This window comes from Gekko japonicus, unplaced genomic scaffold (assembly GCF_001447785.1).
Source record: "Gekko japonicus isolate JY-2015 unplaced genomic scaffold, Gekko_japonicus_V1.1 scaffold613, whole genome shotgun sequence".
Lineage (NCBI taxonomy): Eukaryota > Metazoa > Chordata > Lepidosauria > Squamata > Gekkonidae > Gekko > Gekko japonicus.
In genome coordinates this window covers 575,316-601,907 of record NW_015164683.1, presented here as the reverse complement: position 1 = coordinate 601,907, position 26,592 = coordinate 575,316, and the positions used below count along the sequence as shown (strand labels likewise).

General features: G+C 43.5%; 1 protein-coding gene across 1 annotated transcript in view; it reads right to left on the bottom strand.

Moving 5' to 3' along the window:
- Positions 1-26,592, bottom strand: part of RYR3 (ryanodine receptor 3) — a 366,192-nt gene that overhangs the window by 154,211 nt on the left and 185,389 nt on the right. The window contains exons 50-55 of the mRNA XM_015409322.1: positions 23,872-23,932; positions 22,787-23,025; positions 21,842-21,923; positions 18,815-18,945; positions 15,035-15,355; positions 7,813-8,053 (exon numbers count right to left, since the gene is read on the bottom strand). Coding sequence (XP_015264808.1) covers positions 7,813-8,053; positions 15,035-15,355; positions 18,815-18,945; positions 21,842-21,923; positions 22,787-23,025; positions 23,872-23,932 — 1,075 coding nt within the window. The remainder of the gene's footprint in view (positions 1-7,812; positions 8,054-15,034; positions 15,356-18,814; positions 18,946-21,841; positions 21,924-22,786; positions 23,026-23,871; positions 23,933-26,592) is intronic.

Below are 26,592 nucleotides of genomic sequence, written 5' to 3'. Positions count from 1 at the left end.
TCCTTGGTGCAAACTGTGAGAGATGTGGCAATTTTTCTCTTTAAAGGGTCAAGAGGGAACTGACTTTCATTCTCCATTTTTGGTGAGAAATTGTGGATGGCTTTTAAATCTAGGGAAAGGAATGAAAATTCTCTCTTGTGATGATACTTCATTAGTGTCTATTAGGGGTGCGCGCTCAATATAAACAAAGCCCAAAAAACACCTGAAAAAACCTTATTGGTATTTTTTTTGCTGATCACAGAATGGACTACTGACCACATGATTGCTGCAGTTAAAGGGCATTTAAAGGGCTCTCAGTCCCTTTAAATACCTTCCGGGTTAACTCACCTCTTGGAGAAGGTGTTTAAAGGGACTGCAAGCCCTTTAAATGCCTTTGGACTGTTGCCATGGAGTAGTGCAGCTTGGAGAAGACATTTAAAAGGGTCACAATCCCTTGAAATGCCTTTCCCCCTTTCCCCCTCCATTGGAAACAATGGAGGATGGGGCACATTCTTCTGGGGCCCATAGAATTGGACCCTCTGGTCCAATCTTTTTCAAAAATTGGGGGGTTTTTTTAAAGAGAGGCACGAGATTTGCAGCATAGCTGCTAGTGCAGCTCAAAAACACCCCCAGAGCCCCAGATACCCCCAGATCGATTCCTCATTATAGCCTATGGGGACCATAGAGTATAATGGAGCTGAAAAAATTCAGGTTTCCTGAATATTTACCAAATTCGAATACCATACTGGTATTGGGATTTGGGAACATTGGGGAATATTGATACTTTTCAGGTTTAATATACTCAAACCCAAAAAACACCATTCTTTTCACACTCCTAAGCCCTATGCACAGGATAACTCTGTCAAGGAAGACGGCTCTTGCACTGGAATAATAAATGTTACATTACTGCCTTTAAGAGTGCTGTCATAGGTCTCCCTTGTTCCCAGCCTGACCGGACGGGTACGCAGCCTGATAATGATATCTCCTCCTCAGAGGGGGAGTAACAGCCAGCTGCAATAGATCCCATTAATCGTCAGGGACAGGAGATGCATGCTCTTGACCAGACATCGGCTGTAAGCAATTTGCCCTCTCCTCCAGCTGCTAATGAGTTACCGGCATCAGACACAGAGGAGAGGGAGGAGGCTGGGCCCAGTGTTTCTCCAACACCCCTTATTGTGTAGTGGGTTTGCCGCATGGATGGAGGACAAAGACTGGCATAGTGCATAGCACGCTTTATTGGTACACAACAAGAGACGCCACTAACGGCCGGCTGGCCAACTATATACACTCTTGGGGACACACCCCTGAGCCCCGTTGGTGGGTTTGAATCTCCCGCCACGGTACTCATTGGCTCCCCAGTGGAGGGACTAGGAGCCTAGTCCCTATTGTTCTCCCAGAGTCAAGCTCTGGGATACCCACTGGCCCCGGTGGCGGTCAGCGGACACAACATCCCTCCCCCCATAGTTCGGAACCACCCAAGTCACGTAGTCCTTCAAATAAGACAGGGACCACCGTTCTCTCGTGGACTGTCGGGGGGCCGGTACTGGGACCACTGTGGCCCCGTTTGCTGCATTGGGTTTGTCCACTGCGTTGGGGTGTGCTGATGGTGGGAGCCCCTCTGGCCCTGCAGCGCCAGTAGCCGTGGCCTCTTCTGCGGTCGCCGGAGGCACTGAGGTCAGGATCGGATGCTCTTCCGGGGGAGACTCCTGCGCGGTGGGTTCCTGTGCATCCCTCTCGGGGGCTGACCGCATTTCCAGACCCTCCATGCTCGGGTACTCAGGGAGCATGCACCGCTGGAGCTGATCAATGTGCCTCCACAGTACCTGCCCACACTTGGTTGACACCTCATACATGACGGTGCCCATGGGATGAATGATGCGGCCCACTAGCCATTCTGGGCCCCTGCCGAAGTTCCTGGCAAAGACAGGGTCCTCTGGGAAGAACCCGCGAGGTGCCTCCCGCTGTCCGGGCGCGGTCCGGTGCTTCGGAGCCCGATCAGGGTGCAGGCGGTCCAACAGGGTTCTGGGTCTCTGTCCCATGAGGAGCTCCGCTGGGCAGCGGCCACTTACAGGATTGGGCGTGATTCGCTGCGCTAAGAGGAACTGGGTGATTCGCCACTCCCAGTCTCCCTCCGTCAGGCAGCTCAGCGCTTCCTTCGTCGTCCGGACCATTCTTTCTGCTTGGCCGTTGGTTGCGGGGTGGAAGGGCGCTGACCTGATGTGCTTGATCAGGTTGCCGCTGAGGAACTGCTGGAACTCCTCCGAGGTGAACGCCGTCCCATTGTCTGAGACGATGGTGTCTGGCAGGCCATGGGTGGCGAAGATTTGCTGGAGGGCGCAGATGGTGGCCTTTGTGGACGTTGCGGAGACTGGGCTTACCTCCAGCCACTTGGTGTAGGAGTCCACAGTCACCAGGAATAGCCTTCCCTGGAATGGTCCGGCAAAGTCAATGTGGAGCCAGGACCACGGAGTGTGTGTGGATTCCCAGGACTGGGACGGTGCACCCGGTGGGCTGGGTCTCACAGCTTGGCAGGTGGGGCACTGTTTCACCCACGCTTCCACCTCTGCATCGATTCCTGGCCGCACGATGCCTGGGTGTGCTTCGTGCAGGGCCTGTAGGACCTTTTGACGAAGGGCGCTGGGGACCACGACCCTGTCCCCCCACAGCAGGCAGGCCTTGTGCACCGACAATTCATCCTTACGTGCCATGAACCCCGAGAACTCTGATCCCTCCACCTTCGCAGGCCATCCCCTCACCACCCAGCCCAACACCCGGGATACGACAGGGTCCCAGGCCGAGCGGCGGGCAATGTCGGTGGCCTGGATCAGCGGGTCGGGGAGGTCATCCACTTGGAGGACCCAGTGCACCGGGGCTGGGTCTTCCATGACATCCGGCAGGGGAAGGCGGCTGAGGGCGTCGGCATGACCCATGGCTTTTCCCAGTTGGTGCTCTATCTTGTAGTCGTAGCCCACCAGGAAAATGGTCCACCGCAAGACTCGCGGAGAGAGAACTTGCGGCGTCCTGCGATCGGGCGCGAAGAGGCCGAGGAGTGGGCGGTGGTCTGTAGTGATGGTGAAGGGCCGGCTGTAAACGAAGTCATGGAACTTTTTTACCCCGGCTAGTCCCTCTCGATCTATCTGGGTGTAGTTCCGCTCTGCCGCAGATAGAGTGCGCGAGTAGTACGTGACCGGGACCTCCCGCCCATCAGGTAGGCGATGTGCCAGCACAGCCCCGATGCCATAGAGCGAGGCGTCGCAAGCCAAAACTACCGGTGTGAGCGTTCCCACGCGATGGCGGTGGAGAGGGCTAAGGTGAGGGTGACGGCCTCCTTTTCCATGATCCGCCATCTGAGTTTCTCCTCGCGCAGGCCCACGATGAAGCGGTCTCTGAGGGCGTCGTCCAAATGTGCCCCGAACTTGCAGTCGGTGGCGAGATGGCGCAGCTCTGCCAGGAACTCTGCGACTGTCTCCTTGGCCAGCTGGCTGTGGTTGTAGAACACTACCTGGCAGGTCAGTTCTGATAGCTTTGGCGCGTAGTGGTTCTGCACCATCGTGATGATCTGGTCAAAGGTGCAGGCGTCGAGGTCCGTCGGAGATAACAAGCGTTCGGCCAGGGACACGACGGCGGTGCCGCAGGAGGCCAGGAGGAACCCTCGCTTTTTATCCTTGTCCGTGACCTCGTAGAACACCAGAGCAGACTTGACACCTCTGACCCAAACGGTCCAGTCTTGCGGGTGGGCTGTGTCGAAGGGTGGCAGCAGGCCGAGCCCTGACACGGTCGCCATTGTGCGCGTCAGAGTTGGTGGAGGAGAAGCGGCCTCTCCGGCTGTATCGCTCATCGGTCAGCTGCGGAGCGCTCTCGTTCCTCCTCGACGGCCCGGTTACTTGCGGCTGAATCCCATCCTCATCGCCATTATTGTGTAGTGGGTTTGCCGCATGGATGGAGGACAAAGACTGGCATAGTGCATAGCACATTTTATTGGTACACAACAAGAGATGCTACTAACGGCTGGCAGGCCAACTATATACAGTCTTGGGGACACACCCCTGAGCCCCATTGGTGGGTTTGAATCTCCCGCCACGGTGCTTATTGGCTCCCCAGTGGAGGGACTAGGAGCCTTGAGTGCCATCACCATCAGTGGAGCTTAGAGCGTTGTCGTCAGATGAGCACTTGCAGGGATGTGTGCCACAATTAGCAGCAGCTAACCAGCCCAAGGAGAGTCAGCTATAAATCCAGGATGGGGGAAGCTGCTTATTGTGGACGCAACGTATACCATGGCTGAATTACCACCTACTTGCTGACTGGAACCTCTGTTACTCTGAACCTGGACTGAACACTGGACCACCTGACTTCTGGACCCCTGACTCTTGGACTGACGAATCCCCTTTCTGGATACCTGACCCTTGGACTGCCTCTTGACCACTCTCCTGCCTTGCACCTGAGCAATTTAGACTGAAACTTCTTGAGAGCATGTATGTTGGTAGCAGAAATGGCAGCCAAAAAAGTGCTGTGCTATGACTTGGAACTGGAACAGCTTCAATACTGATGGAACATATAAGCCTCCCTTGGATCGAAAAAATCTCAAAATAGCATGCACAGTTTCCTCAGCTCTCTCCACCATCATGTTGTATTGTGCAGATTTTGCTCCAGAGTCCTGAATAGCCACCCCCGGATAGATGAATTTACTTACTTGTTCAATTTTATTCCCTTTCATAGTCCAGGAATGCTTCTTAGGTCATCTGCCAAATGCCATCACTTTTGTTTTATCAAACTTAATCACCAGATGTTCACTGCCGCAATATGTTACGAAACTGTCTAGCGCCCTACAGAGACCTAGTGGTATACTAGATAACAAGGCCACATCATCTGCATACAGCAGTAATGGTAGGTGACAAGAAGCAAGTTTGGCGGTTAGAATTTGATATCAGTCGTATGTTTCACCATATCACTAATATAATAATTGAATAATGTGGGAGCCAAAAGGCAACCCTGCCTGACTCCCTTAGAGGATTTTATTGGGTCAGTAGGTAGACCCTGTGAATTGCATCTCATTCTGAGACATGACTCCTCATGGAGGCCATGGACAAGATATAACAATCTTTTGTCAGTGCTCTAGTTTTCCCCACAATCTCAGTCTTGAAACAGAACCAAAATCTGCCTTCAAGTTGCATATAAAGAGGTTGGGCCTTTCCAGAGTATTTTTCAATTAGCTGTTGCAGCACCAAGCAGTGCTCTGACATCGACCTCTCTATTCTAAAACCTGCTTGTTCTAATGGAATAATTTCTTCCTGTTCCAAACATGATTCTAATTTATCTAGAAGGGCATTGTACTGATTTTTACTGGTTTTTACTGATGATATTTAAAAGGTTTATGGGCCTATAGTTTGCTGGATCATTTTTCTTGCCCTTCTTAAAAACAGGGACAACTATAGCAGTCCCCCATTGCTTTGGAATTGGGTCAGTTTGATCTATATAGGTGAAAAAAGTTGCAAGAAACTATGCCCACCAATCTGCATTCTCTTTTAACACCTCAGGGGGTATTCCATCTAAACCAGGGGCCTTTTGTTTTTTAAAAGCACAAAATGAGTTTCTTGCATGCTAACTGGCAGCCACAATGGGAGATTCACTATAATTCCCAAGAAAGTGGACTGGATATGAACATCATGGAGGTATTGAAAAAAACCAGTCCAGTTATCTGCCAAGATATATATACCTAGGGGTGAGGACCTCTTAAACCTCCTAGCATTAGTTAATTTCCAGAACAGGACAGAGTTATTTTGTCTTACAGCCTGTATAATTTCCTCTTATAGTTTCAAAGTATGCTCTTTCTTTTTACTTTGAATAATGCATCTATATAGTTTTTTCTGGTTCACAAGAGCTACTTGTGCCTCTGTCCATCCCCTCCCAGTTATTACTCAAAGAGAGGGAGTATAAACAATATAACTCTTTTTTGCATGGACACATTCATATGACGCTGATGTGTTCTATTCTCTGCCGAGGCAGTCAAGATGGAGTTAAGCACCTGAATTAAAGCCTGATAGTTTATTAATGGATCTTGGTCCACATTTGAGTTTGTAAATGCTGACATATATTTCTGCAGATTTTCTGGAGTTAGGAATTCTTTTATTTTTTAATTGAGTTCGTTGGCCCATCTTAGTCTTTTCCCCATAAATTCTACCCGTGTTAAATATTTATCCTCTTGTTGGTTTGGGTTTAGTGAAAGAACAGCCTGTAAACATAAAGGTAAGTGATCACCATCCAAGTATGGAAGTACTTGGAAGGTTTTGAAGAAAGGTAGTAGAGAGTTACACACCAACATGTAGTCAATGGAACTCACTCTCTTTCCTGCCTAAAAAGTGTATTCATCTGGGTAATCACCATAATATGCCCCATTTAGAATATGGAGCTGTCTTCTAGGTGCTAGTTTAGCCAAACATAGGCCTGCAAAGTTCGCACAATGGTATTTTGATGTTCGTATAAAAGAAAGTCTAACTGGTTCCTGTTCCTGATTCTCTAATAAAAAAAATTAAATTTAGTTGCTAGAAAATCACCCTTATGTCCCAAATGAGTATTTAAATCCCCTGCCAATAAAATTTGGGCTTCCAGATGTTCGAGTTAAATGTCTGTTATAAAATTATCAAGTGCTGACCAATTTTCCTCAAAGAGTGACTTTTTTGCTAGGGGTGGGAGATATGCATTTATAATAATCAACTTTCTCTTCTCCTATCTCACCAATAAAGCCATAGCTAAATGAGCCAAAGGAGGTTTCAACACATAGTGAGCCTAAGCAGAAATGAAAATGCCCAGCCCTCCCATTAATCTTCCCGGGCCTTTTCCCAGAACAGCCTCTAAATTATAGGAACAAAAACCATCTAGTTGGAGAGTTTCTGCCAACCATGTTTCCTGTAAAATGATAATGTCAAAGTCATGCTGGAAAAAAGGAACGTCTATGTACGAATGGAGGCTGTGTGACCACCTGGCTACGTTCCATGACAAAATTTCAAGTGGCTTATTTATAGTCCCGGTATGCTGTATCGAAGATAGTCAGGAGCACTTTTCTCCACCGGGAAGGGTGGGAAGATCCATTATCATACATAATTCAGGATCATCAGATGGAACAATTAGGTTAGAGTTAATTATTATAGTTGGTTCTAGTAAGTGCCTTCACCTGGAGTCTTCAAAGGTTTTACAGAATTAGAGCTAGCATCCATTTCCTTCTCCCTGGCATCAGATTTTAGACCCTTTGAGGTGGATATCAAGAGATCTAGATGGTCTATCAATAATTCTTGTTCGTAGGTTGGTAGCATTGCAAAAGACAATAAGAAGTGCTTTTCAACATCCTTTTTCAGGTACTGGTGAAAAGCCAGTTGGAAATACTGGACTTACACAGTTTACATTTGATGCTATACATATTTGCCCTCCATTTCACCTCGGGTTCAAACCACCATTGCCTTTTGCTCTTAATAGGTAACTTTAGTTTATTACATCCATCATCACTGCCTTTTTCCCTTGGCCCATTTTAATGTGATACCGGTTGCTGATTTATTTGGTATATTTTCTAACGTCGCACAAGGATTTGCTCCTGAGGACTGCAGGTGACTGATATTTATTGCATTTCTTTCTTTCTTTCATCATGCAAACTTTACCACAGATTTAAAGCTACTCTGATCATTTTGTTTCTTATAGCATTTCTTGTTACACAACTTTCACTTTCTTAATCTTTTATCTGGAAACAGTAATATCACCTTGGCTGTTGCCAAATTCATCACTCAAATTCATTACTGTTCTGGCAGCCCAACCAAATGAACAACTGAAGTCAACCGATTATCCTACCTGTTGTTGTCTACGTAGCGAATCAGCATGGGATAAAAAGCATAAAGGTCTCGACAAAGAACAGCAAATTCATCTAGAATGAGGAGTTCTGCTTCTTGGGTATCAGTTTTACTGTCTGCTTTCAGTTGTTCCTCCTCCATCACTATTTTTATGGCCTTCTTCTTTAGCTTTTCCAGCGTTGGAATAAAATGACTTTTCAAGAGATCCGACCTGGCTTTGCAAATGATTGGCTGAGCATACACTATATACAAAATATGTATATGTAAGCATACATTTAAAACAATTATTTTGTTACACCACAAAATTTTATAACACACATAAATGCATTCATGCTGGTTCTAGTTTTATAACTGTACTGAACTGTGAGCTTGGGTCAGTCCTGTCTGTTGTGATTCCTTATCACTATGATCAGAAAGATATCAACGCTCTTGGAGAATGTCTAAAAATATATATGTTTTTCCCCACTTCACAGCAAATGTGAATTCTGGCAATCACATTTATGTGACAATTAACATTCACTGGCATATCCCCAAGTTTTGGAGAATTTAAAAAACATCAATCATATGTGAAGGCCACCATTCCTTGAATACACATGATAATATACAGATAATATACATAATATATATTATTATGGGATCCTGCATCAGGATTAAGAGTTAGTGTAAATAATGTTCATTATAGATTTTATATACTAAACACTACACTTAAACTATCAAGATTGTTTCAGTCAAGCATGCCAAGACAAACACAACCTTACCCTCTCTATTTCAGCTAACCTATCTGACAGCTAACCTATCTGAAGAAGTGTGCTTGCACACGAAAGCTTATACCTTGAATAAAACTTTGTTGGTCTTAAAGGTGCCACTGGATTCAAACTTTGTTCTGCTACTTCAGACCAACATGGCTACCCACCTGGATCTATCTGACAGAGAAAATTCATTGCTATGCATGGAACAAAATGCATTCAGCTAAGATTCTTAGCTCTTAGCATATTTCCTTCTTTGGGTTGCGTGACGAAGGCCCCTGCCACACGGGGGTGAAAAGCACGGGCAAAGTGCGGCTTTTTAAAGCCGCACCAAAAGAGACACGTGGTGGCGTGATCACATAGATCCCCTAAGCCGCCATGTACTTCCTCCCCGGCACGATCAGAGGCCGGGGGAGCCACTGAAAGGGGAGCGAGGCAGCCGAACTGTGCATGTGTGCGCATGTGCAGTTTGGCCGGGAGCCTGGATTGCTCCGGATGGCGGGCGCGCCAACGATCCCACGGCCGCGCTTTATGCAGCGTTCCTAGTAAGTCCTCCTCTGGGGGTGGTTCATTTTTACTGTGGGTTTTCAGCCTGAAGGGCCGGATCGGGGACGGGTGTGCGTGCTTCCCAGATGTTGTGGTGAGATCGTACTCGTTTGCTGTGCCCCCGATCCGTCCCTCTCCTTGGCCAAAACCCTCCGTGTGACCGGGGCCATAGGCTGCAATCCTGAAGGAATTTTCTGGGAAGTAAACTTAATTAAATTACTTCAAACTTACTTCCAAATAGACCTGAGTTCCTTGGAGGAAGAGTGGGTAAATACTGGGCTGGAATCAGAATACTGGGAGTGAATTAATTAATTAACTAAATGTATTTATCTTTATTTATACGCCACCTTTCTCCCCTATCATTTCATGAATAAGCAATTGCATCTGGATCTCCTCAGTCATATTCTGACTTTCTAATGATGACATAAAACTGATTCTCAAAATCATTATTTTATAGATATATATGTTATATAGTTAAAAAAGCCACTAATACATCTCCTCCATTTTATCCTCATAACAACCCCCAAGGAAAGAGGAAAGGGGGGGAAAGAACCTTTCCTGAATCCTTGCTACAACTGATGTACTGTGCTAAAAGCCACAAATACTCCTCATAAATATCTCCAGTCATTGTAACCAATATATGTAACAGTACACCCTATGAGTATACAATACATACTATGAGTAGACACTGTGAGTACAGTACACAAACTATGCAAGTGGAGAACAATTTTCAGAAAGATCTTGGTCATTTTCCTCTTTATTCTGCACCTCCTGAAAAGCCCACTCTGTCATCTCTTGTTTCATTTGTGCAAGAACATATGTGTGCTGTTTCTACTTATTCCACCTTTCTCCTTTAGTTGTATATGCAGCACCCTACAGAATCCCCAATGATCCCCCAACAGGAGTAGCTTTTGTGGAACACAGGAGGCTGCAAAAACAGGGATGTGGCAAAGATTCCTTTTATGATCTCCAACTAAGAGCCAGGATTGTGTAACAGAGTTTGTTGCTGCCTCCCTTGAAAGGTTTGCTGCTTGCCCCAGGCGTCCTTCCCCTCCTGGGACCAGCAGGGGAGGTGGCCAAGAGGGGACAGGGCAGATTCATGAGGGAGCATCACCTGTGGCTACAGGCCTACTTTGAATCTCTGTTCTGCCATGGAAGGTTGCTGAGTGACTTTGGGCCAGTCACACACTCTTAGCCATATTGTGAGGACAATATGAAGGAAAGGAGAATGATGTAATCCACTTTGGGTCCCTATTGGAGAGAAAGGTAGGATATAAATTAAGTGAAACAGAGAAAGGAAGGAACGTAGGTAGGTAGATAAGTGTTATAGGGTCTCTAAGAGATTGACAGTTCAATTGTAAACGCAGTTACACCCTTGTAATGACGGCATACTGTAAGGTATGATGGACAAGATGGCAGCCTGGTATGGTTGAAGTAGATCATCCTGATCTAAGGTGACAGGTAAGAGGTCATGTGACAGGTCACCAGGTCTAGGATTGCATCTAGGTTGCATCAGCCTAATTAATGTCACCATGAGTCAGCACTGGACTCTGATTGGTGCTGTGTTGTATATATTGAATACAGTGTGTATGTAGGTATTCACTCTGGTGGATGGAATTACATGCGGAGCACTTTGCTGGACTGTCATATGATTTGGAGTCTACAAATGCTGATGGACTGTATGTACATATCTCTGTAAATAAACCACTGTATATAGCTATCACCAGCCAACCCTAACTGTGTCATTATTGGGTGCTTCCAATCCTTTGAAGTCAATGGGCTTGAAGGGTGTATAACTCTGCTTAGTTTTGTACTTTATGGGAACATTCCTAAACAGGTCTCCTGAAAAGTAAATCTCATTTTATTTTATGAGGCTTATTCCCAGGAAAATATTTTTAGGATTGCAGTCTTAAAGTACCTAATTAAGTGGTTATGTTTTGCTCCCGAGCTCTGCAGATGTAAAATTTCATTTCCATTTAAAAAATGACAGGGAAGAGCAGTAGTTTTGATCCTTCCTTTTAAAGCTTGTCTTTAAGCATTAATCAAAGCATATCACATGTGGGAGGGTGAGAGAGTAAATTATATTTTACTTTTTTACCCATTCTTCCTTCAAGAACCTCTGAGAACATACATGCTTCTCCCAGCACTCCATTTTATCCTCTCACCAACTTACATTTTGTTCTCATAACAACTCCATGAGGTAAGTCAGGCTAAGAGTTTGTGTCTGACCCAGGGGTCATCAAGTGAACTTCATGAATAAGCAATTGCATCTGGATCTCCACAGCCATATTCTGACTTTCTAATGATGACATCAAACTGATTCTCAAAATCATTATTTTATGTTATATAGTGAAAAAAGCCACTAATACGTCACTTTTTGTGGTCAAAAGGAAACACAGCATATAAATATTTAATAAATAGGACAGCCAGTGTTGTGTAGTGGCTAAAAGTGTTGGGCTAGGATGAGAGAGATCCAAGTTCGAATTCCCACTCACGCCATGGAAACTTGCTGGGCCAGTCACATTATCTCAGCCTAACCTACCTCACAGGGCTGTTGTGAGGATAAATTGGAGGAGAGGAGAATATTGTAAGCTGCTATGTGTCCCTATTAGGGGAGAAATGTGGGGCATGAATAAATAAATAATATAAATAAACTTTCTTTGAAGAGATTCCATATATTATCAGATCTATACTTAGTGCCAATTTAATAAATTTAGTTACTTTTAAAATGTAAACCTCAATGTGAGTGGAAGGTATCATAAAGACAAAGTAAGAATTTTCTTACTGTGGATTTCTCTCCTAAGGAGATACAGGAAGATATTTTAGACCTTTTGGAGCAACCTCCTCCTTCTGGAATGGGAGGTAGGATCAGCTTTTGAATGATGAGTCCTCCACAGGTGAGGGACTCCTCCTCCTCAGGCTAGATTGAAAACAGCAGGAACAATCCCACCACAACTGCAAAGCTACTGTAACAATATTTAAACAATTAACACAAAAAAAGCAAGAAGAGCAAGGCATTGGTCCCTGATGTCCCAAAATACCTCTCACAAATCTAGCCTAAAAACATAAAACATAAAAATACTGCTTGAACAGATAAGCACTGAATGCCACTCCTGAGAACAAGAATTCAAGCTAAGAAAATTCCTGATTAATCCAATAGAGGAGAAATGTCCATTCTTGGTCTTCAATTGTTCTGCTAGAGCATTCAAAAGCCACACCAGCTGCAAATGAGAGCAATGTTTCCCTCCCCACTTGATAATGTGACTGTTTTTCCAATGAAGAGCTAATAACTGTGTTTTTCCCTGTCCCCCTAAGCTTCCAAGTCTATAACTATTATCTTGAGAAATGTCTCCAAACTCCTGCTGCAGTCTATCTTTCTCTTGCCACTCTTTATTTCATCTGATATGGTGATCTTCCTATTTGACAGCAGAGCAATCTCCTTCTGAAATGGAAGGAGGTGGTTTTGGAGTTACCTTGCATGGAATTTGGCATGATAGCGTCATTCCTACTAGTAGCACTAAATTAATGAGGACCTCCTGTTGCCATGCCTGCACATTCTTTGTCAGCTTGTCTACCTTCTTCCTTCTCTCCCATGACAGGAACATGCAGTACATGCATGTATTCCTTAATGGAATTCCCCTAGATGTTCCAGTAGGTGAGTCAGACATAAGAAACCAAAACATCACTCAGATACAGAATTTTTTTCCCCTGGTGCCTTAATTTGCCATCAAGTTCTTGGTGAAAACCCTAGATGCTATGGTAAGTCCAAAGGACAGTATCTTGAGTGGCTATAGTCAGCTCTAAGAAATTCCTGTGAGATGGGTATGTGAAGATATGCTTCTTTAAGGCCTGTAAAAGCCATGAAGTTATAAGGCTGGCAAAATAGGCTTCAGCATTTCCACCTTGAATTATAACTTCACAAAGAACTTTAATCATGTGAGATCTAGAATTGTCCCAATGCCCCATTTCTTTTTGACACTATAACCCTTCCCCTCAAATCCTAATTTCCTTTGGGACAAATTCATTGGCCTTTATATCCAAGAGATGCTAAACCATCTTGTGGGGATATGTTTTTCCTTGTTCCTGAACTCTGGTAACATTCTGAACCTGTTCCTACGATTCCTGATAATCTTCAGGGCATATACCTCAGTGCCACCATCTCCCTGATTGCCAGTTTGTTTAGTCACAGAAGACTAGCAGTTAGCGACCTCTGCACATTGGAACAGCTGCTGATGGCTTTGGTTCATTTGGATGAGGTACCACACAAGGAATTCCATGTCCTCCTTTGGGCAGAGATTGCTACCCACTAGTACTAGAGTTATTACAGTGTCCAGGTCTTTGCACTTGTTAAGAGGAACAAAACAATTGCTTGGATTTTGCTTTCTTTCATGGAGGCAAGAGGGGCGAAATTGTGAGTCTATTCAAACAGTTTGCTTCCCACAAAGGAAGTGCTCCCTAACCTTGCCTGCAACAATGGGTTCATGCTATGGTATCAAACCTGTATGCTTCTGCTTGCCATTTCAGAACCCATGACTATGGGGCCAAGCTGGAAGTTCTTCTTCAGCCAGTCTTGCACTGCTTAAGGGAGTTGCATGTCAGAAGGTCAGTTCCTCCTCTCACAAATAAATTGTCTGACCAAACAGTGGGTTTACAACAGATGATTTAAGGGGAGGCACTATTCACTCAAATATTTTCTTCAGTAACTGCATTCATGGGCCCTCCTTTTTAGTGCTCCGCATACCACCCTGGGCCTTGCTTTACCTTCTGAGGGAATTACAGCTGAAGATAAAAGGGCTGCAACTAGAGTGTTTATGGAAAGCATCTTGAAACTCCATCATTTGATGGTAACTTGCCGATTCACTGGTTTATTGTCTTTGACTGTGCTCAGCTGTCCCACCCTGCCTTGACCACCTGTCAAAAGATTCATGAAAGGGGAGAGCAGGGTTTTGATTGTCCCTAGCTTTCTTTTACAGGAAGGATATGTTCCCATATTCCCTTGTTGCTTGAGATCTTCAAGATACAAACTATATTTTTCTGTATTCAAGAGTCTGAGGGGGGGAAATATTGGGAAGACTTTGATGGATACACGGCACTCTGGTATCCTTTGATGTTCTGTTTTAAGAGTTCCTTCAGGACAGAAAGAACACTGGAATCTGGGTTGTTTTCATTACTTGATGACTGATTATTAGATTACCAGTCTTGTATTATTAGTACCAAAACTAGAATATAGGCTATGGTATATCTTATGCTTTATATGTATGGATTTGCCTTTGGAATGTTTCCCTTGTGTTTTTTGTAAGTCTATGATTTTCCTACTTCTTCACTTGAACTGGGACATGCCAAGAGGTTCCTTCACCCCTGCCTGCTTAGCCATAGCTGAAAGCATTCTATCTTGGCCATGCTGTACTATTATATTCCGGACCTATGTCCCACTGGCACCAAAGCACCGCTGCCTAACACTGGGTACCCAGCTTCCTCTGGTACTGGCTTACTGCAGAGATGGCAGTCCCATAGGGAAACCAAGGGCTTTGCCTCCTTAGTTGTGTGGGGCTTGTGTTACTCCTGAGACATTTATTATCTATCACATTTTATTATGCCTTTGGTGGAGGGAAGGAATGTATGGCAAAATCAAAAGCAACATCAAAAAGAAATAAAAGACCCCCCCATTTGGCTCTAGGACACAAGCTACATTATGCTGTGTTCCAGAGAAAGTTCAGCCTAGACATTGGTTCCCTGGTACAAAGCATGACTGGTCTGGGAAGAAGAAGCCCTCACCAGTGGAGGAGTTGTCATTTACAAACTGGCTCTGCCTCTTGCTCCAGAAGGAGGGGGCAATACCAAAGAGTCTTGCTCTCCTACCATTGCCAGTGAATTAATGTTTTGTTAGTGCTAAGAAATGTAATAGGGGAAAAAACATTTTTACATAGATACCTGCTATTCTCTTCATCCAGGATGCTTCATCTATCCCCAGATTGTTGTTGATGATTTTCAAAATGTTTCCCAGAATTATGCTGAGATGTTCAGAGGTCACCATTGTGCAGAAGGGGCCAGCACTTTCAGGAATGTTTTCAGGCCCCCTTTCCCACCAGTATGACAGATAGTTGCACAGCATGGGCAAAATCACCTCAATCACATGTGGCATTTCAGTGTATCTGGCTCCAGACTCTGCCAAACTGTTTATTTCTTTCATTAAGCCATCCAAGTGAGGAATTTCTGGACACATTTCTTCTACCGTTTCAGGCATACCTATAACTTATTATAACGATACATGACAATTTAATAGGCTAAATAATCTTTGAACAGTTAAAACACAATTTAAATATTTTTATTTTTACCCTTGTAAGTGTATTCATTCCCCCCTTTCTTGTTCAGGTTAAGGTAGATTCACTGTGGCTACAAACATGATTCACTGGTTCCCTCTACTGTTCAACAGCAATGCGTTCTTAGGTTGCATAATATACAGAGATTTTAATCAATCCATACCATTTAATAGCAGAAGTGATAACAACCCTCTTTCTTGACTTTACCATTTCAGACTGCTAGAGGAACACTGCATAAATTTATGCTCCTTCAAAATGGGAATTAAATGTTGCAGAGAAAGATTCTAGCCTAGCCTTCTCCTTGCCATTACAGTCTTCAAAGTGCAGGTAGGATTTTTGAATGGAGGACTGTTCTGTTATGTCAGCTAGCAACTAAAGTCTAAAGAGTTTTTTAAATATAAAAATATTTATTTGGTTTGCAGAAATATAATATATGAATATCATAAACACAAATCTAGTCAAATTACACAACACAGTGACAAATGTATAAATGTATAAAATTAATCACTTATAAATCAAACTCTATTTAGTATACTACAATACTATTTAGTATCCCCAAGTTATGTTTTGGCAAGGTGTTATTTTCCATTAAATACTGAACTATGAGGTACCAAATCTCTACCATTTTCATGTAAGCATTGTCTAGAGTGTAAGGCTTAGAGTACATTGAAATCTTACTTAGAATGAAATACTCCCATAATTTCTCTCTCCATTCTGACAACAAAGGTGAGCTTTTCCGTTTTGATGCTAATAATGTTCTTGCAGTGGTCAATAACATTGAAATAATCTGTTTTTCCCTTTTATTACAAGAAGGATCTGTCCAGAACCCAAGCAGCACAGATTTAGGAGAAACTGGTAAATTCAAACCAGTAATTTTAAAGATTTCCTGTAGGATTTTTGTCCAGAAGGCTTTAATAGGCTTACATTCCCACCACCAATATAGGAAATCACCTTTCCTCCCACAAAGTTTCCAACAATTTTGACTTGATGAGTATTTGAATTTGTGTAGGCGGCTCGGAGGGAGGTACCATCTGGACATAATTTTAAAGGCTTGAAATTTTACTGTAAATATATTAGAAATTAGACAGGGTGATGTCCAGATTTTCTGCCATGTTTCCTGAGAAGCAACTTGAAAATAAATTGGGGAGTAAGATTCCTTGGTTTAGCTGTTCATAGGTAATTCAAATGTTAAGAGATCCAACAGTAAAACTAGTTACCTCTTGACCCCTAACTTCATTTGAACAACTCATAAAAAATTACAATAGATCATTAAAAGGACTACTCTCAAAATATATATAATATTCTACTCATGACAGCCATAAAATGCTACCGTATCAAATATGTTGGAACAATGAATGTGGTAACTAAAGTCTATAGTGATAAAATCCAGAAACATACTATTTATGAGAACTAGATCTAATCTTAACATACAAATGAGGATTTGAATCTACAACTTGGATCCAAAAGAGGGCTTCCATGGATGGAAGGTAGAGGATGACTTTTATTGACTCCTCCTCCTTGCTGCAGACCTCTGAATGCTCTCTCATTTTGTTCCTGGAGTCCCCTGTCCCTTAGTGGCAGCATTTCAGGTGGCCTTTTGGGCTACAGTGGAAGGGGGAGGGGTGGATTCAAGAGATTAAAAACTACTCACAACTCAAAATTCTGCTGTGGATTATAATAGAAATATGTGGGAGATGCTTAGTGCAATGGTCACTGAATGAATCATACTTCATTTCTAGCCCAGCTTCATGAGTCCCATGGGGCCTTCTGCAACATTAGAACATAGCTCTGCTGTATGATAAATTTTGAGCCACTGAGACCATATAGTAAATCGATACAGGAAATCAAAAGAAAGCATTCTCATTTAAATACTTATAATTTGTAGCTGTTCATAGATGTCCCAGAAAGATTAAAAGTACTTGTGATGAACTAGTACTGGGCAAGTGTTTGGATATTTAATGGTAATGAAATTCCTAGCTTCCTTATACAAGATAGTCTTTGCTAGAATAAAGGTTACAGTAATCCATATAAAAAGCATAGCTAAACTGGCTCCTGAAACCAGGAGGTAAAATGACTAATTCGTAGGCATACACTGAGCCCAAGACCCACAGCTAATTGTTATCTAGTTACCTATTATGCTTCCCCTCAGTCCTTCAAAATGCCTGTACATTTTAATTCTGAGGCACCAGAATAACTGTAAGGCAGTTCTTATGAACACAAGTCTTTAGAATGGGGATCAGGTGCTTTGGAAACTACGTATGCCAGGACTACTTGCTCCTGGGATGTTACATCCCCTCTGATACCATTCGAAATACACCTGGTTATATAATATAATACATACAACGTAACATCGTTTATATTCTCATGCTCAGATTATGAACTCTGTCAGCTTGTATATCCAGAGATGCTGCTGGACTCAGGATCATATCCTTCACTGCTGCCATGAGAGACAGAGGTCCCAGCAGCCCCCACCCACATTGACAGAGTCTGGCAGCCTCCTAGGAGACAGCAGGGCCCTTAATTGGCACCACAGCTCCAGATGCAGGAGGAAGAACCAGCTGGGACCCAACAGTGGAGTCACCCAGAGAAGACGGCAAGCTCCAAAGCCTCAGCAGAAGCCAGAGCAGGGGCAGAGTGGCCTGCACAAAGGCAAGCCAGGACAGAAACCTGGGCAGGGCCAGAGAAGCCTGCACAAGGGCAACTAAGCCACAAGCAGCCCAGGACCACATAGCTGAGCTTAAAAGGGCCATGGAAAAGCAGGGGTGGGGACTCAGCCCTGGCAGCCTATCCCACCCAAGCACTGGCATAACCAATAGGGCAGGAAGGAGGACAGCTGGGAGGGGGAAGAGTTATCCAGCAGCCCAGAAGGAAGGACAGGGAAGGAGTGAATCACTGCCCTCCATCAAAGGGAGGCTAGATATGCCCAGGGGAGGGCCAGGGCTATTTGGACCTTTAAAACCAGGTTCCTGGGAAAGGCCAAGGAGGAGAGGAGGATGCAGCTCTGATGTTGAAAGAGCTGTGGTCCTGGAGAAAGGAGAAAGAATAAGGCAGTATAACCCCCTTCCCCATCCTGAGGCCTGGGGAGACCTGCCAGAGACCCCCAGCAAGATGGCTGAGGCCAACCTAGTGGAGCTGGAGAGGGAGGAGCCTCACACTGCAATGTTTGCTTTTGATTCAAGACAAGGTCTAATTACATGTTCTAACACATGTGCTTTCCAATGCATTTTGTTAAGCAGAGGTACTCTGAGATGTATTTTCATTCAAGTACAGTTTTACAAGAATTCCAGTCAAACAAATTTGCACAAAGTATTAAGAAGTCTGGAAATGGACAAGGAAGGAGCAAATTCTTATTCAAATGTGAAACACTATATTTTTCTGAATCAATACTTACGAGCTCTCTCTCTGGAAGATTTTGTGTTGAAGACAGAAAGTGGATTGTAAAGATTGAGAGAAGGTTCGAGAAAGGCTACTGGAATTGCTGCTGCAAGGGAAGCTAAGCACTCACCAAGAGCTGGACGTTGCCTGTGAATGACATAATTAACATACTGTCAATTTAAAAAGTCTACTATGGTCCCTCCCACATGGGGGGAAAGGAACGGGCGAAAGTGCGGCTTTATAAAGCTGCACCAAAAGAAACACACAGCGGCGGGATCACATTGATCCTCTGAGCCGCGGCGCATTCCCTCCCTAGCATGATCAGATGCCGGGGAAAGTGACAGTGGGGAATGGGAGACTGCTGAACTGCGCATGTCTGAGCATGTGCAGTTCAGCCAGGAGCCAGGGATGCGCCGGAAGAAGGACGCGCCGGCGATCCCACGGCCGGTCTTGATGCGGCCGCGCTGGAAGAACCACCTCTGTAGGTGGTTATTTTTGCTGCGCCTTTTCGGGGGTTGGGACGGATCGGGGAAAGGTGCGCACCGCTTCCCAGATGTTGCGGTGAGATTGCGCCCATTTGCTGTGCCCCCAATCCATCCCTCTCCTGGGCCAAACCTTTACGTGTGACCGGGGCCTCTATATGAGGGAGTGATCTGTGCTTCCCACTCCATAAGGCTCAGTAGATCTGGTAAACTCCTTGGGCATTTCCCATTGGCCTTCCTTGTCACAATGCACAGCAACATTTCCAGCTGTTATCTGCTATCGGACTGGAACTAGGTTGTGAAGGTTATAGGGCACCAGAAGTATCAATGAACTGTCCTCGCTCCCACATTTAGAGGGCCACTGCTAATCACTTGGAATGAACCCCCTTCCCAGTCCTAATTCTAGCTTCTCCAACAACTGGCCTTTACTCTTCCTCACAGCTGCTGCAGGAGTTGCCTCTATTATAGGTCAGTCATTTTAGAATGCTATTACTGGGCTCCTGCAGTTGTTATAGATACCTAACCAATTGCTGTTGTGTTCTTGTACCAAGCACAGCCCTCTGCATTTTCTTCCTCCTACTGCAACTCATGCTACCTTTTCTTCACATTCTAGGCAAGCACCTGGTACTGATTGTCATGGTTGGCCATAGTGTGACATCTTAGAACATCCATGATGTCCTGACTGTTTTTTGAGGACTTGGGTGTTTCTATCATATATAACGGCCTTGCTTGGCATTTCTGAAAATACAGACTATGGAGTTTTTGGAGGTCTTGTCTTGTGCAAAGGAACTAATCTTGTCTGCTAAAATGGTTTGTGCCAATTTAAATTATGCATGGGATAGAGCAGGTAGAGAAATAAGTACTTTTCTCCCTTTCTCACAATATAAGAAATCATGGGCACTCAATGAAATTGGTGAGAAGTTGGGTTAGAATGGATAAAAGGAAGAGTGATTAACACATGGAATTCACTGCCATGGAAGGTAGTGGCAGCTACAAGCATGGACACCTTCAAGAGGGAATTGGATAAACATATGGAGCTAGGGTTGCCAGGTCTGGGTTGGAAACTACCTGGAAACTTTGGGGGTGGATGCGGGAGAGGGCAGGGTTTGGGGAGTGGAGGGGCCTCAGCATGGTACAATGCCATAGTGTCCACCCTTCAAAGCAGCCATTTTCTCCAGGGGAACTGATCTCTGTCAGCTGAGGATCAGTTGTAAAAGCAGGAGATCTCCAGGCCCCACCTGGAGGCTAGACAAACCTAAAGAAACACTGTGTTAGAACAAAACACACTCTACTAATATGCACTTGCGTCTTCATATATTGATTTACATACAATAGAGGCCCTAGTATATCTTATACACATTCATTATGTAAATCAATATATGAAGACACAAGGGCATATTAGTAGAGTGTATTTTGTTCTAACATGGTGTTTCTTTAGGTTTGTCTAACCTTGCCGTGTTCTCGATGTGTTTGTTGCCCACCTGGAGGCTGGTAACCCTATATGGAGCAGAGGTCCATCAGTGGCTATTAGCCACAAGGTATAGATAGGAACTCTCAGGCTGGGACAAGTGATGCTCTATATTCTTGGTGCTGGGGGAGCAACAGTGGGAGGGCTTCTAGTGTCCTGGCCACACTGCTGGACCTCCTGATGGCACCTGGTATTTTTGGCCACTGTGTGACAGAGTGTTGGACTGGATGCGCCACTGGCCTGAACCAACATTGGCTTCTCTTATGTTCTTAATGGAGCCACAGCATCCTAGCATGTTGTTCTGTGAAGCTTTCTGGAAAGTTTTCATGAACTTTTAGCTTAAAAGAGGAGGCAGAATCAACTAGAGAGAGAGAGACTGAAATGATGCAAAAAGTGTCTGCTGCTTTTTCATCCATGCTTTAAAACCTGACACTTATTTTATAGATATATATGTTTTTGTTTAAAAACACACAAAAAAAGGACACAATGCTTCAGATCCTCTTTTTATTCTTTGGGAGGATAACCCTATTTAATGGATTCTCCCCCTTTAATGGTGGATTAAAGGCTGGCAACCAAGCAAACTGTATAGTCTGATGGCTTCATAGATCCTGGCCTGACTAGCCTCTCCAAAAGGGACACCTGTGAAATGATCCCCTTCCTGACTCTTCTCTCCCTACAGCTTCCCTTCTCCTTTTTGGACTTCCTCAATCATTTCTACTTGCAGCTGCTGCCACCTCCTGCCCCTGGGTCTCCTTCCCCACTTCCTGCTGCTTGGTTTGTTCCTCAACAAAATGACCACATTCCATCCCAGTTTCATAAAATCTGGTCAGTAGTGGATCCCTTGCTGACCCTACATCAACCCCACATGCTGCAGAAGGCATGTGTGCCACCTACGGATGACTCTTTGTCTTGGTTTGTGGCCAAAGTGATTATGAGCTCAGCCTGAAATTTGGATTACTTGGACTCAGCTAATAAGCAATCCATAAATTCTGAACTAGGGCATTTAATAGTAGTAATTCCCCCAGTTCTAAAATTTGGCTGCATAACTACTCTTATCATTCTTACTAATATTAAATCTTTTCCTATTAATTACCTTTCAACATAGATGTTCTTTCCAGTCCCAAGAGAGTATAGGCTACAAAGAATTCTGTAACATGAAACTTGGACATCACCTACTGAAAAAGAAGAGAAATATTGTTCAATCAATAATCTTCTAAACAATTTTTAATGCAATCTACCACATTATGGCCAACTGTTTAATATATTGGCTTGGCCCTCACATAGCTTTCCATGGCCGCATGGAGACAAGTGATTTTTACCAACTCCTACCTCCTGCAGCAGCCCATCACCCCCTGAAATACTGTTCCTGGAGGATGAGGGGTTGCCAAGGATAGCTTGTACCCATGGAAACTGTAAATGGAAACTAAGCATCCAACCAGCAGTCTCCCCCCTCCTGACACCATTCCACCACTCCCCCACTGGAGGGCATTTTGAGCTCTTTTTTTAAAAAAACTGCCAGCTGCTAGATCACTACAGTGCAAGAATGCTTAACCACTCTATTATCATGATCTAGTAGCTCCTCTGAATTTTCATTTGGAAAAAAGTCTCCAGGCCCTTTTGCTGCAGAGATATATCTGAGTCAAGGGAAATGACACCAGTGTGGGCAGGACCTTAAAAATGCACACCTTCCTGTCCATACAGTGTGTAAAGATGGTCTGGGAAAGATAGCACCAAAGCAGAAGAAAACCCAGAAAATAGATGATTAGAGGACAACCTTGTGTGTATGCTCCTAAAAACAATCTCCAATTTGAATGCCAAAACAGAGCAAAACCTCCATGTAGAGCAACCTATGTAATGTTTTGCTAACATATTTTTATATAATTTACAAATAATTACAATGCAGCTAATATCAGGTTTTGCTCTCATTGTACACCAGAAGAAAATAAGAGAGAATGAAGGGAATGATTCATTACTGGAAGAACATACACTGTTGCAATTCAAATCTTTTTCCAATATATTATAAAAGAAGACAACTTACAAAGCAAGTCAGTGCCAAAATGATGCTGAGCAACATGGTCAAAAAATGATGTTAAGATAGGTAACAATGCTACTGTAGTGTAGTTGATGTTCTGTGAGACTCCTTTAATTTGTGTTCGGGAATGTGTAAATTTTCCCAGTTTAAGATTTTCTGATGTTTTCTCCAGATCTTCAGCTGCATTTTCAAAGAAAGCACGCAATCCCGCTTTAACCAGCTCTGAGCCTGATTTCATGACGGTTCTACAAAAACAAGTTTGTTTGTTTTTTAATGTTACTTAGAAATCAAATGGGAATATACTTCCATAATATATCCATTCTTATTCATGTTATTCTTATTATTTTTAGTTTTTGGCATATATTTAGATTGTCACATTATTTACACTTAAAACTTGAAACAGGTGATTTTAAATTCAGATATTAAAATATCAATTGATGCTCAGATTTAATGGTGGCTTTCAGTTACGGATGTGTTCCTAAACCAAATCTAGCACATATAAAACTGTTTCAGTTCAGACTCCAGGTGAGACCTCATATGATACAAAAACAAAAAACAAAAAGCCTCCCACCACACAGAAAATTAGATGACTGCAAGAAGAGGTATAGCTCCTTGACATCTGGTTTGCTAAGTGCAGCAAAGTTTTCATAAGGAGAATCTTTCAGTCACTTGAGCCTCCCCTTGGTGTCTGAAGTGGAATATTAATTGCAAAATGCTCTCTTAGGAAGATAAAGTTTTTTCCTCAACATCTGCTGAGATCCTTTCAACTGGATTGAACCTGGGATCTTTTGCACAAAAACATGTGATGCACCACTGATCTATAGCCCTTTCCTTCCAGCAGTTCCAGTCATAGATCTCTCATTACTTGTAGCTCCTCCTATACTAGAAAATAAGTGTTTTCCTTTAATTTTAATATTGATCATTGACATATATCTACACAATGGATTGGATTCCATGGAGTATTTTTATTAATGGCTTCCTTCAACAGAGTGCCTCCCACCTCAACCCAAAATACTCTCTGCTCTCATAGAATGATTTGAGCTACATATTGTTTACATTAATGGAATAAAGGAATAAACGGGTATGCTTACCTTGTATCTAGTGTTTGAGCTAAGATGTGTAGGCAACTAACCATTGTAGTAGCATCACTACCTGTTAAAAATTAGGGGAAAGAAAATGGGTTGCTTTTAAAAACCTCAATCTTTCACAGTTATAAGAAATATTGTTTTTAAGTTAAGGTGTATATTAAATGTATTTATGCTGCAGAGATCTAACAACTCATTCTGCCAATGACAATGGAATTATTTTCAATTTTTGTTCTTTTTTCTTCCCAGTAAATCTGATAATTAGAACAGCAAGATTCTGCTCCAAAACCAGTCATTTCCGTTTGTTTTTGTTATATCTCTTCTCTTTAAAACTAATTTCAATTACCCATTGTTTAAAAATCTACCAGTGCAGAAAACATCCAGAGTATCAAGAAAATATCCCAGAATTAGAAAGTGTACAAAGAGAGGAAGAGATATCTTGTACCTCCTCTGCTTCCATAAGTGACTCTCCTAACTACCTCAAGTCATGACTCTGTGGCCAGGTTGGAAAATTCCTAGAGATCTCGGGTAGAGTTTGGGGAAGGGAGGGGCCTTGGCAAGGTCTAATGCCATAAAGTCCACCCTCCAAAGCAGCTATTTTCTTCAGGGAATTGCTCTGTGCCCTCTGGAGATCATTTATAATTCTGGGAGATCTCCAGGCCCCACTTGGAGGTTGGCAACCGTAATGCAGGTCAAGCCTGCAAAGAAGGGTGAAAGGCTGAATCTGATCTGTGCTGCTTCCACTCCTTGATTCTGGCCTTTCTCTGATTCAAAGAGATGTTATGTTTTCCTTAACTTTTTTTCATCTTCAGCTTCCTATAGGTGGCTGTCCAAGCTACATCAGTTTCCTGTTCTTTCCCATCTCACCCCCACTTTCTCATTTAGGCCTTGGCTTGTGAGCAAATTCCCAACCAGAAGAGTGTTTTTCTGGGCTGCAGCACTAACCGCATCATAGTCTCCTTCAAAGCTGGCTACCAGGAAGGCATGGTTGTCTGCTGTATCTAGGTTTGCCAACCTCTTGGTGGGGGCTGGAGATCTCCCACTATTAAAACTGATCTCCGGACAATAGAAATTTGTTTCTCTGGAGACAATGGCTACTTTGGAAGGTGGACTCTATGGCACTATACCCTGGTAAAGTCCCTCCCCTCCTCAAAGCCCCACCCTCTCCAGGTTACACCCCCAAAATCTCAAGGTATTTCTCAACCCAGAGCTGGCAACCCAAGCTGCATCTCTACCAGGACTCCTGATTCCTCTCATGCATCTTCCTGAACTCAGCTATCACTTTCACATTTTAATAATCATTTGGAATAAATGCTGTTCTAGCAAGCCTTTCTGTGCCAGTAAATGAATGTGTAAAATGAGGTAAGCTAACCAATGAAATAATGCAATATCACAAAGCAAGGTATTATGTCATTACTTCATGGATATTGCAAAAACCTTGCAGTTAAGAGTCTGTACACAACACTTGAGGATACTGTATATCTTAGTGGCAGACTGCCTTTTATATATAGTAAAATAATTATTTCTGGACAGAATCAAAATTTAACTCACATGAATGAGAATATGTATACTTTTGCATTAACTGGAGTTTTGCAAAGAACAAACAGTGTTGGACTAGGGTTGCATCCTGCACCTAGCAAGAAGAGTGCAGATGTTGTGCTCTGCCTCGTGTGATTTACTGTATTGTGGCTAACATAATAATTTGGAAAACATAAAAGGGTTGCTGTAGATGTGGAAACTGGATTGGGAGAAGATTTTGCAATATGACCAATGGGAACAACAGAAAAATACACAGGGGGCACAAGAAGAACAGAGGAAGAGGATCCAGATCTGGTATGGCGCTGTGAGCAGGCGCTTCTCGGGATGCTCCCGAGGCGCCAGGTCCTCTTTCATCCCTTTGGGGCCCCCCAGACGCATGGGTGGGCTCTGCCTGACTTCCTGGAGGGAGGTTGGGTTTCAGAGAGATTTTTCGGGCACTACTGCACTTGGCAAATGCAGGGGTGCTGCCATTTTTGTTCTGAAGCAGGAGCGATCGATGGAAAAAAACATGGCTCTCATGTTTTTTCTAGCTGCGACCAGCCATTTTAAAGATCAAATTATTACAACACAACGAACATAAAAGGAAAACAGAGAAGAGAGTGAGTAATCCTATTTGCAACGTTTTGTTTGATGGTTTCAAGTTGTTAAAACCCCCTTTTGAATTGTCCCAATATACTGGAGGAGCATCTAATAAAAAGAAAAGGGATGAAGCTGTTATAATTGGAGTGGGTGGAGAAGAAAAATGGCTTCAGAAAGGAATATATAGAGGGAACTGAAGAAATTTCTCACCTTACTTGTGAACAATTTAAAAAAACTTAGTGGAAGAGATACAACTTGCAATTAGAGTGGCCTTTAAATGATTACTGGAGAAATTGCAGAACTCGCCTATTGGAGTGGAAAAAGAGCAAGAATCTAGGCAAGCTGAACAGGGAGAGGAAGAAGAAATAGACTCTGAGCTCTCTCAAGGAAATATGCTGCACATTTCTACTGTTCTTCTTACAACAGAACATGAAGGTAAAAATGAGCAAGTGATTTGTTTAAATGAAGCAACAAGGAATACTATAGACCCAGAAAGCCAAAAAGAAGTCCACCATGATAAACTTGTACTTGAACAGAGTGAGCCAGTACTCCAAAAACTGAGAAAGTACTGGAAAGAGACATTTTTTACTGGTAGGGAAATCGAGAAAG